At 41.6% G+C, this 16,553-nt stretch overlaps 2 protein-coding genes and 1 long non-coding RNA gene across 4 annotated transcripts in view; 2 read left to right on the forward strand and 1 right to left on the reverse strand.

The window, feature by feature from the left end:
• Positions 1-13,019, forward strand: ndrg1a (N-myc downstream regulated 1a). Of its 2 annotated transcripts, XM_058618515.1 has the most exons (16): positions 1-177; positions 4,202-4,260; positions 4,617-4,652; positions 6,916-7,021; positions 7,801-7,921; positions 8,267-8,329; positions 8,431-8,491; positions 8,961-9,047; positions 9,148-9,204; positions 9,356-9,459; positions 9,603-9,659; positions 9,746-9,797; positions 10,189-10,236; positions 10,684-10,719; positions 11,030-11,081; positions 11,659-13,019. In XM_058618515.1, the coding sequence occupies exons 2-16, from the start codon at positions 4,219-4,221 to the stop codon at positions 11,901-11,903; spliced, it is 1,167 nt and encodes a 388-aa protein (XP_058474498.1). In that variant the 5' UTR covers positions 1-177; positions 4,202-4,218; the 3' UTR covers positions 11,904-13,019. The 2 variants fall into 2 exon arrangements, with proteins under 2 accessions (XP_058474498.1, XP_058474499.1); XM_058618516.1 differs by lacking the exons at positions 1-177; positions 4,202-4,260; positions 4,617-4,652 and adding an exon at positions 6,458-6,608.
• The window catches only part of ccn4a (cellular communication network factor 4a), a 15,990-nt gene continuing 11,980 nt past the window's right edge, over positions 12,544-16,553 (reverse strand). Inside the window, exons 4-5 of the mRNA XM_058618517.1 lie at positions 13,834-14,027; positions 12,544-13,746 (exon numbers count right to left, since the gene is read on the reverse strand). Of these exons, the coding sequence (XP_058474500.1) occupies positions 13,447-13,746; positions 13,834-14,027 (494 nt within the window). The 3' untranslated portion in view covers positions 12,544-13,446. The remainder of the gene's footprint in view (positions 13,747-13,833; positions 14,028-16,553) is intronic.
• Positions 14,498-16,553, forward strand: part of LOC131447052 (uncharacterized) — a 5,437-nt gene continuing 3,381 nt past the window's right edge. The window contains exons 1-2 of the long non-coding RNA XR_009233988.1: positions 14,498-15,626; positions 16,048-16,121. This is a non-coding gene — a long non-coding RNA (uncharacterized LOC131447052). The remainder of the gene's footprint in view (positions 15,627-16,047; positions 16,122-16,553) is intronic.

Genomic DNA, 16,553 nt, shown 5'->3' on the forward strand with positions numbered 1-16,553 from the left:
CTCAAACATCCGCCTTGTGCTTCACGTTATAAACAAAGCGACGCCTGCGCTCACTCCGCCTCTATCTGCGCTCTTTGAAGAGAGAGAAAGAAGAAGGTTTTTGCGGACTTTTGCCCCCCCTTTCTTGTTGTTGCGGGGACTGTTTCACTCCAGGACAATCACAAGTGACATCCACAGGTGAGTGTCTGCCAAAAAACAAACAAACTGATGCAATAACTTTTTTCGTTGTTTTATTTAATAAGGAAATGGAGTCGCAGCAGCAGCAGCAGCAGCATGTCTGAGCACGTTGTTATTCCTGTTTGACGGTGAAACTTCACTCACTGCACTGACAGGATTCAGTTTCACTCAGTAAGTAAAGATAGATGTAGCTCGTGGAGAGGGACACCGTTTTATTTCCACCGCAAACAAACAAAAGTCCAAAACAACATTTTTTTTTCTTTCTTTTTTTTTTGTGGGTAAAAAAAAGGACATTTAAGTGTTTTTTTTAATTACTATGGAAGCTTTTCTTTACAGCAGAGGGGGAGGAAACGCTTATGCCAATAGTTGCATAACAAAACTTTGACTTTATCAGCCTTTTTAAAATAAATAAATAAATAAATAAAAACAGACAAATCGGTTGCTGTTTGGATTATGATTATGATTTAGATCTCGATACTTGACCAGGCGATATGGTCATACAGTATAATACGATACATACATACATACATACTACTACTAATAATAATAATAATAATAAGTTTCAAATGAGTCGATTTCTACGATTATCGCTGTAAACTTTCACTCCGGAGTGAATGCTGGGTGTGGTTTTAAACTTGTCCGTGCACAGATGCACACTCTATATACTTTATAAACACAGAAACAAGAGAGTGATCTGGTGTCCTATTATGTTATAATAGTTATAGTTTAATAATAATAATGTATGACAATAGATGATCATAGTAATAATACACTAAATCAATGGCCGCCCACCAGAGTGTCAAACATGTATGCAGTACATGTCAAAACAATGTTTTGTGTTGTTTTTTTCCTCCTGATTGTGATGCTGAAGGGAAACCCTGACTTAAACCACGTGTTAAAGATCATGACCTGATCTCAGAAGCACACAGAGGTTTAGTGAAAATGACTGTGTTCATCAGTCATGGTGTTAAAACTGTACCAGTGCCTGGTGATCTCCTTCAAATCCTTCCCTCCTACCATGTGGCAATGGAGATGGCCATGTTTTTGATATCTTTGACAATCTGAAAAAGAAAAGTAGGTCTGTGACAGCTTAAGTCCCACAGTCCTGCTGCTGCTGCTGCTGCTGCTGCTGGACCACACCAAGGATTTGACAGATTGCAAAAGTGAACAAAGATTAGAGAAGCAATCACTGTTTCGGGGCCATGGACACTGTGTGGGTTTTGTGGATTTAAAAAAACGATAAGGAAGCAATGAAGGAAAGATGGCCTGGCCAAATCTAATCAATACATGTGTCTCTCTACATGTGGTGCAGGTTCTGGTGTGTCGTATTGGTGGATTTGTTGCGGGAAAAACAAGCACCAATGCGCTTTTTATGGCCTGCATCAGTGTTGTTGTCCTCTACAGCTTAAACCACGTTATTTTACTGTTAGGTTACGTTTAGAAAAATGATATTTCTATACTAGATGCTTCATTACATTTAACAGTATCTAAATATTGCCTCAGGGATAATAAAAGCATATCCTTTGATTGATTTATTCATTGATTCATTGATTTGTACAATTTGACCCGTGCAGCTGATTTTGGACGACAGCTTCAGGGTCTTGTCGAGTCCATGTCCTCCCACTGTTTCCTGTACACGATTGCATAACACACTTTCGCTTCTGCTCAGCTAAAGCTGTTTGACTGAAGAGTTTCATTGTCTAAAACAAACAAAAAAAAACAAAAAAAACAAGACTCTCATACAGTATGCACAAGTTTCAGTGGGTGATATACATCTGGGGACTGGTTTGACTTGGTTAAGACACCCGATGACACCAAGCCAGTTTGGCGTGAAGTCGGTTTTCTGCTGCGACGGCAACATAGACGTGAGCGTGAAAAAGAGATGCAGAGCAGGGACATCACTTCTCCGCTTCATTTGGCATTTGGAGGTTGAGGTGAGAGGCGAGCTGGTCTCTCAGTCAAAACAGTAACACATGTGCTGGTTTGAAGACGCCAGGAAGAAGCATGAAACCCTGGGGACTGTTATTTGCTGTCTCGCTTTGGTTCTGCAGTGCGTTTGCCATTTACAGGGAGCGCTTCGGCGACTGGAGCAGTAAAAGGCAACGACGACCCAGTACTGACAAATACACTAGAAGTACTGAATAATATGATATTGCATTGAGGTTTGACCCATAAGTCAAAGCGTATGACCTCATTAAAAGGCGACCAAAACCAAAGGGTCTCTTATCTTGAATAGAAATATAAATGATGCTCAATGTCAGTACACTACTCAGCAAAGTAAAGAACAATGCTGTTGTGGTTTTTACCCCTTATTAAAGTAGAGCTGTTACATGTTATATCTTTAAAAGGCCTCCATCTTGGCCAGGTGAAGTGTTGTCTCAGCCAGGCAGACAGATTGCACACTGCTGGGATAAACAGCAGTTGACCTACTTGCTTCCTCATCCAGACTCCGTGCTGCCAAAGCACTAACAGGCACAGGGATGGTCAGTGAGTCTGCAGCGCACTCTCATGATTTTGCTCATGAGCTCAAATTGGTCAGGTTTTACGCATCATAGTTTAAAAATAGGCTTAGAGGACTGCACCCCCCTCCCCCCCCACATGATGACTTGTAAACATTCTTTTCTGAGACTGAAACTGCCCGACTTGTTTTATTTCCCAATATCCTGATCCTCACAAAGACACACCTCCTCTCACAGGGCAGTGGAATCTCAGTGGGGGATGATCTCTTGTCCTCTTCGCCTGCAGTGCAATGGCGGCCATGATTTTTGAACGCCTCAGCAGAAAAATGAACCTGTTGTCTGACGGCTCTGAGGTCCACTTTGCTCCCGTCTCGTCTCTGTCTCACGTGTGTGTCGCGCGTCCGTGCGCGTGTGCAGGGGCGTAGTTTGCAGGTCAAGGGTCACCGCCAACGTTAAAAATGTAACAAAACACTTTCCCCTCAAAGACCGTCCGTCCTGCTTTAACAGCCACACTGCAGCCCTGATGTCGATGCATTTGCTGCTGCTGCTGCGGCGGCGTGTGCACAAAGACGAAACAGAAAGACGGAGAGCACAAATAAGATGGAAGGAGTCAGGAAAGAGCAAACACGGTAACTGCAACCAAGCAGAGACCAACACAGGCGGTGAAAAAAAGTGACAGAATGCACCGAGGTAGAACGCCAACAGGGAGTTGAAAGGAAGTTGGATGTGTTGGTGGGAACCAGGGTGTCTGTTGCTTCCTGTATGTGCTTGGGGTCAGTGAACGGCAAGAGCACAGATCAGGCCCCTCTCTCAGGAGCCACCAGGACCAGTGGACAAAGAGCTCTCTTAACAGTCTAATTTGATTTGCATGCAGAGCTATGGCCTGACCGCTCTCATCCAAAACAGCTTCATGATCCACACAAGCTGCCCTCTCTTTACACGTCTCCCCTGTTCCTTTCTCTCTCTTTTCCCTCTCTGCCTATCTCGGTCTCCTTCTCACCATCTGTTTTTGCTCTTTCTTCAGAATCGTTTCCACCAGGACCTTTTTTAATGTTCTTTTAAGAAATGTGCACTTTTGAAACAATTGCCCAACATTGCGAAGTGAAACCTCCCTTCAGAAAATGGTGTTTTTGATGTGTGAGACTTTTTTTTTGTCTGTTTGTCTGTCTCTGCTGTGGGCGGTAAACGGGTGTGGTCTGCTATGTGGTCCAGTCTCTGCATGCAGAGTCTGTTCACTTGTTTGTAGAGCACATGCGTGTATTCAAGTCTCTTCTAGTCTCTTGGAAAAGCTTTGTGTGGAGGAACACAAAGCTAAGAAAACACACCCACTCTGCCAAGTGCAAGCAATTTTATTATTTTATTGTCTGGAGCCACTTCTTACTAAATTACCTGTCTTTTTTAAAAAAAAAATCAAAAATATTTCGGTCCCAGTTTGAAAATGACATGTCGACATCTTCATTGTCTCATGATATGTAACTTTTCTGTCAGATGACCTGAATTCTCGTCCTCTTGCATCAGAAATGCAGATTGAACAAGTTGCTCATTATTCTTCTCTCTTCCCTCAGGATCAACAGCTTTTGAAATGGCTGACACCATTGAGTCCAAACCTCTGCTGGAACTGCCGGTATGTATCCGAAACGGAGCCAAATCGAAATTTATCCGAGCAGCGCTAGTTCTCGTGCTGTTGGATGCTGAACAAGAAATAAAGCACATTATAAATTGATCACTTTGTGTCTCTCCGCAGTCAGAAATGAAATCTAAAAAAAACCGTGTGTAAATCTGATGATACATATTACACTGTCATTCCGCTTTTTGTTATTCAGTTAAGCATAGATGGTGTTAAAAATGACGGAGAAGTACACCACGGGCCCCACGTGGCGTGACTGTTCTCGATGACATCCTCACGATATTAGATTTTAGCATGTAACGCTGTAATTGCATTAGTTTTTATGTTTTCTTTGCTCTGTCGTGTCGTTGCAGGGCCTGATTGAGGCTGTACAGCAGCTTGTTATCAAGGTATGTTTGCTCACGCACACACACACACACACACACACAGCGAAACCAGCTCCTGCATTTATGATTCCCCGCAGCTGAAGCTTGCGTCGTCGAGCTGTCTTGCATTTGTGTGTGTGATTGTCTTTGTTTTTTTTTACATTTGAACTTGTCTAGTACCATCTAGTGGCTGATGAAAGGAGACAGAGTATCAGTGCAGTGTGTGTGTGTGTGTGTGTGTGTGTGTGTGTTGGGAGAAGCTCGTCTGTCTTGGTGATGACCGCTCATCCGCTTGTGATTTTATTAGGACTGAAATCCAATTCTGGCTCAGTTAATTCAGTCTTGTGCTGAAAGTGATGAAACGGTCTGAGGAGTGGGCTTGAAAGACAGAGCTGCGGTGCGCCAACCCTTTAAGTTTCCCTCTGAAGCACGTTCACAAACACTCTCGCGCACACTTTTTGGTACGCATGAAGGTTCCTGATGGGTCTGGGGGGGGGGGAGGCCTCTCAGCACCTTGGACAGCGCTCCGGTGTCAGTGTCAGACCCCGTCAGTCTGAAAACTATTTGTTTGCAGAAGGAAAGAAAGCAGTTTAAGTCAAGCTTATTCTGAAACGCGTCAAAAAAAAGGAACGCTTCTGTGGGGAAAACTGGTTCTTGTGGTCACACAGTCAGTGGGCTAAGATGACTTACTTTGTTGTCACACTGTTGACCTGAAGTGTTCAGCGTTTTCGGTGTGACAGCTGAACTTCCAACAGTGAAATAGGATTAGTTGAGATTGCTGACACGCCTGACACTGATTATAAATGCATGTACACAAACACGGATGACGTCTTTTCCCAGTTCGCAAACACAGGTTTGCACACGCATTGACTACATTGACTTCCATTCATTTGAACAGCCAAATCGTAGCACTCAACGTTCCTCTTTGAGTTCCTCAGAAATTAGGTCCGGCCTGACGTTACAAAGAGGTGACAAATACAAGTACACACACACATGCACTGACTTGCAGGATTATGTCATCCTAGTAGCCTTCGTGCTTACATGTCCTGTGCAGTTGCAGGGCGGGGCGAGGTGTGACGAATCCTTTAATGGTTACGTGTACGTTACATCCGGTAAAGAGGTTAGAGAGCCTCCCTGGAGCAGATCCCATGCAGTCAAAACTGGTTTGAAAACTACCCTACAGGTCGTTCTGTACCATCTAGAAAACCATGTCACTGCGGGACAACTTAAGATTCAATTCCTTAGAGAAACAATTTGATTTTAAAGTTACTTTATTAATATGATTAAATACATTTAATTTAAAAAATAAATACATTTCTATATTGTATTCTGTAAAGTCTCTCCCATATGTATAATATATAATTATTCACATTCAGACATTTATTTAAATTATGAACAGTTTTAAACAACTAAATTGAAAAAAAAATTAAGTTGAAAAAAAACAACAACTTTTACTTATTTAAAAAGTATTTTATTCTGAAACACATTCAATTACACCAGCCCATTGATCAACAATATAATGTCAGTCATTGAAGGTTTATTGACTTCTTTTGGGAAAGGTTTTAAAAGTTGCTGAATAATAGCTGCTGACGTATCTTCGCTCATTCTCGGAGCTTGTTTCCCCACTTGACGCTCATCACGTTAACGCAGTAGCTGATGGCCCTCTGTCTGACATTGGTTGATCCAATTTAGGGATCACTTCGAATTAGCTTGTTTTGACCAGCCTGCAAGGCACCATGGGAGGCCGGGAGCTTAGGCCGACGGGTAAGCGGGCTGGTATAAAAGCGAGCTCTCGGTTCAGGCTTAAATCCTTAAATCCAGAGTTCCACCAGCTCTCGCTCGGCTCTGTAGCTCAGAGATCCACTGCAATTCCACACCTTTTTTCCCCCCCATTATTGCGCAGTGTTGGAGTCTTCCGCAGCAAACATGGTTTTGGAGGATTCCGATGTGGAAATGATTGTGGATGAGATTGAAATCAGTGTGAGTAAACTGAAGGATGCATTGAGCTGAGTAGTTTGCAGTTAGTTTGCAGCGGTAGATAACGCAGCTCCTGCCGTTGGAGTCACTGCATTCTGTTGATGTCACGTTGCCGTCATAGCACATGTTGCTTTATGTTTGGGTTGAAGTTATTTTTTTTCTTGCAGCTAATGGAATCAGAGAACTAGAAGAAGCGTTTATAAATTCCGTTTTGACCTTACACTGTTGCTGGGTTAAGTGTTTCTTTTCTTTAAAAGCTGCAGTAGAATACTTACATATATTTACACAGCGTTGTTTTGTCTGTGTGCAGGAACACGATGTGGAGACTCCTTATGGAAGAGTCCACTGTACAATGAAGGGGGTTCCCAAGGGGGACAGACCAGTCCTCCTCACCTATCATGACATTGGACTGAACCGTAAGCACTGTTCCTTATGCAGTCTCTGTCTCAGTGAAACATTTGTTGTGTTGACAGCCTTTGAGCACGAGTGTCCAAAGTGAGACCCTCGGGCCAAAGTTGGCCCGCAAGAGGGTTTCTTTTGGCCCTTTTAAGATTTATGTTATAAAAGGTAATAATAATAATAATATACCAAAAACATCAATATATAATGTTTCTGTTTATGCTGTTTTGTGCTTTAAAATTAGGATTCAAATGGGATTCATTCTCTTAAACTGGGTGTAAAGGCAGAGCAGTGCTGTGCAGGAAGTCAGCTAAATATATCACACTAATGGACACTAATTGGTCATATAGTTGAGGCCAGAGGATAATCAGTCAACCCTCTTGTGTGCTTCAGGTTGTGATTGTTTTAAAACTCAGTTACCTGCTCTATAAAAGTTATAGAATGTAATAAAAATGGAGGCACTTTACAACATTTAAAGTTCTGTGACAGAAACCTACAATGCAGAGTTGTCATTTAAGTGTGTAAGGAACACGGGATCTCAGCACTCACTTGTACCATGTTTTGGCCGTCCAAGGGATACTTTGGGCACCCCTGCTTTTGAGGTAATGTTTCAGATTTGGCCAATGACCTTATTGTATATTGTTAAGGCTGAGGCATGACATAATTCAAATTCCATCAAAGTTACTGATGAATCTTTGTGATTTCAAAGAAACTTTTGTCAAATGATCAACAACAACATTCATTCTCAGCCAAGTATCACTTATCCACCTCTTTTCTTTTTGGACGACATTTCCAGACAAAACTTGCTGGGACACGCTCTTCAACCATGAAGACATGTCCGAGATCATGCAGCACTTTGCCGTGTGTCACGTTGATGCCCCCGGGCAACAAGAGGGAGCCAACACTTTTTCCACTGGGTGAGCCAGACAACACACACACACACTCTTGCAGACACTGTTCATCTTTGACAAACAGTCTGTGACCTTTGACTGGACAGGTAAATCATTGCGGATGTACTTACGACAGCCTAATTTTGCAAGGGGCAGTTGTAGGGACAGGTGTCTATCTTGTGCAGCCTAATCTCAGCTTTGAAGCGGGGACTTTGCCTCATGTTGACACGACCTGAGCATGATTTTAAAGCAGATACTGAAACACAGAAGGCTGATATCACGGCTATAAGGATGAATTTAGTGCGGTGATAAGATAATGATTATTATTCAGTTGTTAACTAAAGGTTTGTTTATGTTTTGTTTGTTTTCCAGATATGAATACCCTTCTATGGACCAACTCGCTGAGACACTCCCAGTTGTGCTGAAGCACTTTGGGTAAGTTGAGCCATAGCTTACTCACTATCTGCACTCAATCATATTTAAGATATTTTCTAATGTGTTTTCTAACAGTATCCATACATCTTTGTGCACATCAGGCTGAAGAGTGTTATTGCGATGGGCGTTGGTGCCGGGGCCTACATTCTGACCAGATTCGCTGTAAGTCATTTCCAGGAGCCTCTCAAGCGAGCTTAACAATAATAATAACAAGTTTTAATCAATCTATTATTACCTAGTTAATGTGTTTCTACCTTTTGCTGATGTTGGCAACACAACATAGCGTATTGCTTGGGAGCCTGCTGAGCCATAAAAGTCTCAGGAATGTCCCAGATCAGCTCAAAACTAACACTAACACTGTGCACTGTGTGATGTCTTGCTCTGTTGACAGAAGGCTCACAAAGATACAAAATTAAACTCCTCTCCGGAGCCTTAACCCCTTTTTACCAAAATATGTGTGAGTTATTGCAGTGTTTATTTTTATTTGAGCACTGACAAAAAAAATGCACTAAGATCCTAAATTACCTGGGGAATTTGCAGGCACGTAGTTTTCTGCACGTGCATTTTTACTGAATGCGACCTTGTGTGTCGCGGTAATGGATCGCTAACTCCACTGTTACGTGCGTTTTAGCTGGACTACTCCAACTTGGTAGAGGGTCTGATGCTCATCAACATCAACCCGTGTGCTGAAGGCTGGATGGACTGGGCTGCACACAAGGTGACACACAAATGCCCAGACACACACGCTGAAACATTATGGAGTGGAAACTGAATATTGTGCATTAAAACGAAATGTAATTTGACATGTCTCGTTTCAGATCAGCGGCTGGACCCACGCTGAGCCTGACACCATCATCTCCCACCTCTTTGGAAAGGTACAGATTCAAAGTCTCTTTGTGTTTGTTTGGATTTTACTCCCAACAACAAACACTGGAGCAGGACAGGATGTTGTTAAGCTTAAGCTTTTCCAGGTCTTTAGGTCTAAGCGAGTTAAACCAATTGTCCTTCATCCTTAAATGACCACAGGAGGAGATCCACAACAACCCGGACCTGATTGCAACATACCGCCACCACATCATAAATGACATGAACCCATTCAACCTGCATCTCTTTGTCAAGTCCTATGAAAGGTAAACACATCAGCGTTAGTCCACCTTACATGTAAGTAGGTTAGCAGATAAGGTACAGCCTATGATTGTGGAATATTAACTTTTAATCCACAAAAACTGCAATAATAACTTTTGTAATAAAATATTTATGACTGTCTCTGCAGCCGAAGGGATCTGGAAATTGAGAGGCCGATTCCTGGAAGCCATGTCAGAACCCTCAAGTAAGTGATTGTCAAGCAACAACATTCTCTTTTTATAAATTACAATCATTTTTAAATGTTTTTTTTTTGCATGTTCCTTTCTGCAGGTGCCCTTCTCTGCTGGTGGTTGGTGACAGCTCTCCTGCTGTGGAGGCTGTGGTGAGTTGAGGCACATACATCCATTAATGATTAGACAGCTCACACCTTTAACCCAGCTAACTTGTGCTGGATGTGTTTTCCATTCACTTCTCACTAAACTCAAGGAAACACACGATCCAACAAAGTTGGAAAACAGTATCATGTGAATAAATTGAAGGAGTTTTTTTAAATTTTATTTTCAAAAGTTAAGAAACTTGTTATGTTGCTTTTTAACTCTTAGAGATTTACCAAACCCCCAAAATATTACTACTTTATTACCTTTTTTAAGCGCTATCATTCATAATGCTTTTTTTTTACAATTGCATTTAATGTCTACTGTCTAGCAAATATGCTCTTTATTTTAACTTTGCACATCAGTTTTACTTAACATATATGCATGTTTTGTCTACAGGTTGAGTGCAACACCAAGCTGGACCCAACAAAGGCTACCCTGCTTAAGGTAAAGAAGTCCATTTCTTTGCTCACCTCCAACCATGTGCCCCACTTCTTCGCTCAGATTATAATAGCCTTGACGGAAAAGCGTTGGCTGATAAGATTCCAGTGGCTCAGCATTTACCTGGTGACATATTAACCAGAGTGAGGACAGCTGAGTGTGTGCGCATGTCACCCCAGCGAACTCATTCTGTTGCAACTGACCTACTTATGTTGGCCTGCAGCAACTTTTTATGGTCCGTAACCAAAACCTAATGGCTGTTCTGACTCAAACGGGTGCCATTTATTGGGGTTAATTGTTCGCTGTATAGAGGAGCACTGGTTGCACGTTGCAGGGAGCAAAGTGTTCACTGTTCACGTGGTACAGTGCATGCAAGGGTAATAGTGTGTGTCCACTCATGTGCGAATGTTTTGCGGAAACGGCATGCTAAAATATTTTGTGTTCTCTCTCCAGATGTCTGACTGCGGTGGAATGCCCCAGGTTGACCAGGTGTGTATGTCGGCTTTGCAAAAACAACATTGATGCTGTAGGGTTGATGCAGGGTTGAATGGAGCAGGTCAGGTGCGGGGGGGGATGGATGGATGGATTAAGAAGGTTGCATCTAAGAGCATTAGCAAGTAGCAGACGTGCACCACAGTTGTCAGGTTGTAATCCTCCACCCTGCACAGCACCTGCTCCTCGCAGCTGTCACGTCTCAGTCCCTGCAGTAAGCTTCTGGATGAGAGACTGTTTCTCTTAGTAGTTTGATAAGTTGACAAGTGTGATAAACAATGACAAAATGTGTTCTCCTGCTTTGCAGCCAGCAAAACTGACAGAAGCTTTCAAGTACTTCATTCAGGGCATGGGATACAGTAAGTATTTAAGACATGCAGTATGTATGTTAATGCTAAAAACATGCTACTACTACTACTACTTCTACTTCCTCCTAGCTTGCTGACTTTGCTCCGCAAAAGAGAAGAGTTTTCTGCCACCTTGTGGCAAGAGGAAGTTTGCGTTTTCCTCTTCACCCCTTGGTGTTGACAAATAAATGACTGCTCACTGGGGTCTTACATGAACTCACAATGTAGTTTTTTTTTACGAGTAAGATTATATTAGTCACATTTGACTTAAACAGTAGTGTCTAACTGTGAAATATAAACAGTTCTCCAACCACGATTAAATGAGTTTGCACAATGCTGATTAAGTTGATCGGCTGCACGCGACTCTCTGTGTTTCTCGGTGTTTAGAGCTTGAGTTGCTGCACACAGGAAGTGATTTCTTTAATGTTAAGACAGATGACAGCAACAAAGAGAGAGACGGTTGCAAAAAGGTTGGAGTAAGACTCAAAACGTGAAGAAGTGTCTATGAAAGGATTCAGTGTTTTCAGCTAACTGTAGACAGACAGTCAATGTACTAAATAAAATATTGGGTAAATCCTCTTCTCCTCAGTACCATCTGCCAGCATGACCCGCCTGGCCCGCTCCCGCACCGCGTCCGGCTCCAGTGTCACGTCCTTCGAAGGCAGCCGCTCCCGCTCCCACACTCACGAGGGGAATCGCTCCCGCTCCCACACCAACGAGGGCCGCAACCGCAGCCACACGGCCGGCCAGCCCCACACGGACAGCCCCATGGACGGTGCGGCCAACAGCAACGTGGATCAGGGGGTCCCCAAGTCCACCGAAGTGTCCTGCTAAACGAAACCTCCACTCTCTGGACAAACAAACGTCTTAAGGTCCTTTTTCGGTTTGTGCTGCGCTGCCTCTAACTGACACACACACACTACTACGCACATACACACGTACGAATGTACGTGGAGGACACTAAGATTTGTGCAAACGCACAATGAACACTCTCCTGCAGATAATTTGGTGCAGTGGAGAGGCCTGAGTTAAAAAATATAATATCTTGAAGTAGGAGATTAAAGGGTATGCCTGTTTTATTGTCCTGAGAGAATCAGACGATCCAAACTGGAAAAAGGCTCCTGAGTTCCTTGGTCACATTAGTGTAACGTTAGGGGCAACGCAGCATCTGGGAACACCGAAGCAGAGAATGTTGAAGAAAGCTGTCGCCGCAGTGTACATGTATCGCTCATTATCTCTTATAAAACGAATTGTTTCAATTTCTGCGTTTTTTTTTTTTTTGTTCAATCATTTATTCTGTTATTTTTTCATGTCTGAAGTGTTGTTATTGGTGTGTAAGAGCAGATGTTTAGATGGAGGGTGGGAGGCACTCGGATAAACTGAACGCAAATCACAAATGAAAAAAAGAAAAAAATCGTGTTTCATGTTAATGACCATTGTCTGTCATTTCTTTCAAACACCCTCTGTTTTTCTCTCTCTCTCTCTCTCTCTCTCTCTGCTTTTACAGAAGTTACATATCTACGCTTTGTTTTTAATCAAAAAAAAACTACACACATTTTAAAACTTTTACATCTCATGCTTTATTAAAGAATAATGGCAGAATACAAACGAAAAAAAAGATTTCCCTTTTTTTTTTAATGATGATTTCTATGCAGTCAATCACAATGGAACAAAGATGTGCCATGAAATTGTTCTCTCTGTAGATGAGATGCTCCTATGTCGTGGATTTCTCGGGTGAGTGGCGTGATCGGTCCACATGTCACCGCGAGGACGACACCCTCTACTCCTGCATTATACTTGCACTACAGAAACGTTTTTGCTTCGTAGAACATACACATACACAGCTTTGTAAAGATGCAATGTACAACCATCTAATGCTGTAGAAAAGCATAAAAATGACATAACAGTTTGTATTTATTAAAAAATTACAATTAAAAACCTTGTAACAGATTTCAGCTGATGTCTTTATTTGTGGTCGTTTGTAAGAGGACACACATTTGTACTGCTCGTCTGCCTCTCATTAATTGTAGAGAACTTACTCGTGAAATTATATACAGAAAAGCCTCAATATCTAAGTGGGCGTCTGAGTTTAAAGACGATGCTCTTGAAAGCAGGTTCAGAGCATCACACATGTTATGACATACGCTGAAAGCTGCTTTAATAAGTTAGGCCTTCCATATTGCACAAACACTCAGCGGCTGAATATGTCCAGTTGCAAAGCACGTCATGCTTTATGAGTTGTTCTGTTTCATATTTACAGATTTTTCCAATAGGAAAAAGACCATATGAAAATCCCTTATACATAGTCTTACACATTACAACTACAAAAACACTGCAGGAATAAGTCGAGGTGCTCCTCCAGACGGAGAGCGTGTCTTCAGTTCATGACTTCGGGGTAACCATAGTAACTCTCCAGCTCAGTGAAGATGTCGTTGGGGTTCTTGCAGCTGAGGTTGCAGAAACAGGCCTGAACCCACAGCATCTTCCAGGTGAATCCTGTCCCATTCGGACACTCAAACTCCACATCGATGGTTTTGGACTTGTAGGGGATGCAGCAGCGCTCGTCGGTGCAGACGCCGCAGTATTTGGGCCTGAAATTCTTCTTGCTGGTGCAGCCAGAGATGGTGAGGTTGTATGGCTGATCTTCCCTGTAGATGTTGAGACATTTCTTTCCTGGCTGAAGGGGGAAAGAGAGGGGGAGACGTTAGTCTTCCCTTGTACAGCCTTTCTCTGACTGTGCACAGTGTCCTGTGTACAGTGTTACCTTGATGTGTTTGGTGATGTCGACCTCGCAGGGTCGAAGGTTGCAGAGACGAGACTCCTTGACCATCTCACATTGGTCGTTGGCGTTTGAGATCCTCAGGGAAAGGCCGCGACCACAGGTCTTGGAGCAGGGGCTCCATGAGGTAGTCTGGGTAATGCAGTTCTTGTGCCAGCTCCCCATCTCAGCTGTATACGCTGCATTAATGTAGAAACAAATCTTTTAATTCATTAAGAGATGTGACTTTAAGGTTTTTAGAAACTTTGCGGTCCAGTTGCTTATTTCCATCATTTGCATTATTTGTATTTAACCTAAATACTTAAATTGTTTCCCATTCATCTGGATATGATTCTTTTTCCCTTATGTAACCCAAAGGCATGTCCACTCACATTCCTCCCTCCATGGCTCAGGGTACCGTTTCACTAAACGAGCGGAAACTGGAAGAAGCCCAGAAACAGTGTGAGGGCTTCCACCGCACACAGTACACACAGTACACACAGTACACACAGATACACACACACCCTAAACTCAGGATCCTTCTGGACTATAAACTGTACTCAATAGACTTTTAACTGCCAACTTTAAACACAGCTGCTGCTGTTCTTTTCCTCGTGTCCCATCACAAACACAGTCGGATTTTCTTTCTGTGAAATATGTATTTTCTATTTCTATCTCTCTATCTTTTATTGTTCTCTATGAGAAAATAGGGAAGAGTGGAATTAAATATATACATAAAGCAAGGACAAGAAAAACAGCTGTACATAGGAGGAATCCATTCATCATGTTATAACACAATGTCAGAAATACCAAAGGGAGAGAGAAGTAATGATTAAAAAGTTGAGAGACATTGATGAGGAATTGGAGTTGGTAGATGTATTGTGGAAGAACCGGAGTGAGTGTTACAAGATATTACTTCAGTTTCTTAAAACCACAAAGTTGATTGGAATGATATTATTACATGTCATTTAGCAGACGCTTTTATCCAAAGCGACTTACTGGCTGATGTATATACATACATAGGATGTGTGTGTGTGTGTGTGTATGAATATAGGTGTATGTATATGTATGCATATATAGTTTTTTTTGTGTGTGTTTTGTAGTATGCAGAAAAATTATTGTCAGCTTGATTTAATTTTTTTTATGTTTTTAAAGTTTTAAACTGTTTTTATTTCTATAGGCTACTTGATTTTTTTTAATTGATTTAGTTTTAATTTCCAATGTATTTACTTGCTTCTGTAAAGCACTATGAATTGCCTTGTGTAAGAATGGAACTATACAAATAAACCTTCCTTGCCTATGTATATCTGTATATATTAAATTATTATTTATTTTATTATTTTTACTTTTAAGTAATAGTTCAGTTAGATCAACATTTCGATTCCCACTCCATACCAGATGGTGGCGGTAATGCACCAACCACACCTGCACAGGTGTTCTTCGATCAGCTGATGACCGCTGATTGCTTCCTCCTCCTCTTCTTATTTAATCTTCCTACAGCCAATAGTTCCGCGATGGTACTTTGAAGAGGAGCTGCACGAGCCGTGACACGAAAGAAAAGACGCGAAGAAAGTGTCGCTGCTTAACTACTGAAACTGTTCCGGGAGGAGGGAACTTGTCGCGGTAATGCACCAACCGCCCTAAAACCTCAAATGAGAACCAGGGAACTTTTTAAAAAGAAGAGAAAAGAAGAAAAGAAAACTACCGCGGCGTGACGTCAGACGCCGAGATGTGGCCGCGTGCATCAGCTCCAGGATGGCGTGTTCGACCTGGTCCAGATTGGTGGCCTGTCCAGAATGGTGAGTAACTTTTGTCAAGTTAAGTTATCTTAACTTTAATTTAGCCCTGCGCATTGTCTGCTCAATTCTGCCTTAATTTTTAATTCTGCTTTAGTTATTTGCTCAATTTCAGCATTTGCTTGAGCTGTGCTAAATTTTAAGCTTAATTTATATAATATAACATAATAAGAATATTAATAAAAATGATAATAATTATATAGCTAAATTTTAGCTTAATCTTAGCCTTACTAAAAACAAGTTAAAATGGCTGCTGTGCTATGTTAACTCACTGTTCCACTCATGGTCATTACTATTGAGTTTTTCACTGGAAAAACTTATTTGTTTATGTTAAAGTTTAAAAACAGATTTAGGGTTATACATGTCGTTTATAATTCTAAACTTTTACTGTAGTCATTAAAATACAGCCTTTTTATTTTTAAAGGAACAACCTGCTTCCTGCTCACGGAGACCTGGTCGGACCCGCCATATACAAAAGCCTGAGGCTGTCAAAAAATGGTGAGTGACCCCTTTAGAGATAATTTACTACATCATTGAAAATGTTATGGCTAATTCTCATAATGTATTTAACTGATGGCAATATATCATATTAATTTAATCACATATGTATAATATATGTTTTTGTTGTGTTTTTAAAGAGGTAATGATGTACTGACATTTCTATACTTAACTTAAAAGGCATTCCTTCAATCTTAATCAACTTTATTATACATCACTTGTGATTATGTTAATGTCTTTGTTTCACTGTTGGAATAGAATTTGTGCTGGCAGCAATATTTTCACTGAATTTGAGTCTTTATTTCTCAGGCTGGGTGAACCATGTCTGTACCTCATACCTACACATTCTAGAACACCTTACCTAGTTATTTTACATCTGTAACGGTATGAACTTGAACATTGTCAAGGCTGGACTCAAACATTTTTTTGTTT

The sequence above is a fragment of the Solea solea genome, chromosome 20, assembly GCF_958295425.1.
Source record: "Solea solea chromosome 20, fSolSol10.1, whole genome shotgun sequence".
Classification (NCBI taxonomy): Eukaryota; Metazoa; Chordata; class Actinopteri; order Pleuronectiformes; family Soleidae; genus Solea; species Solea solea.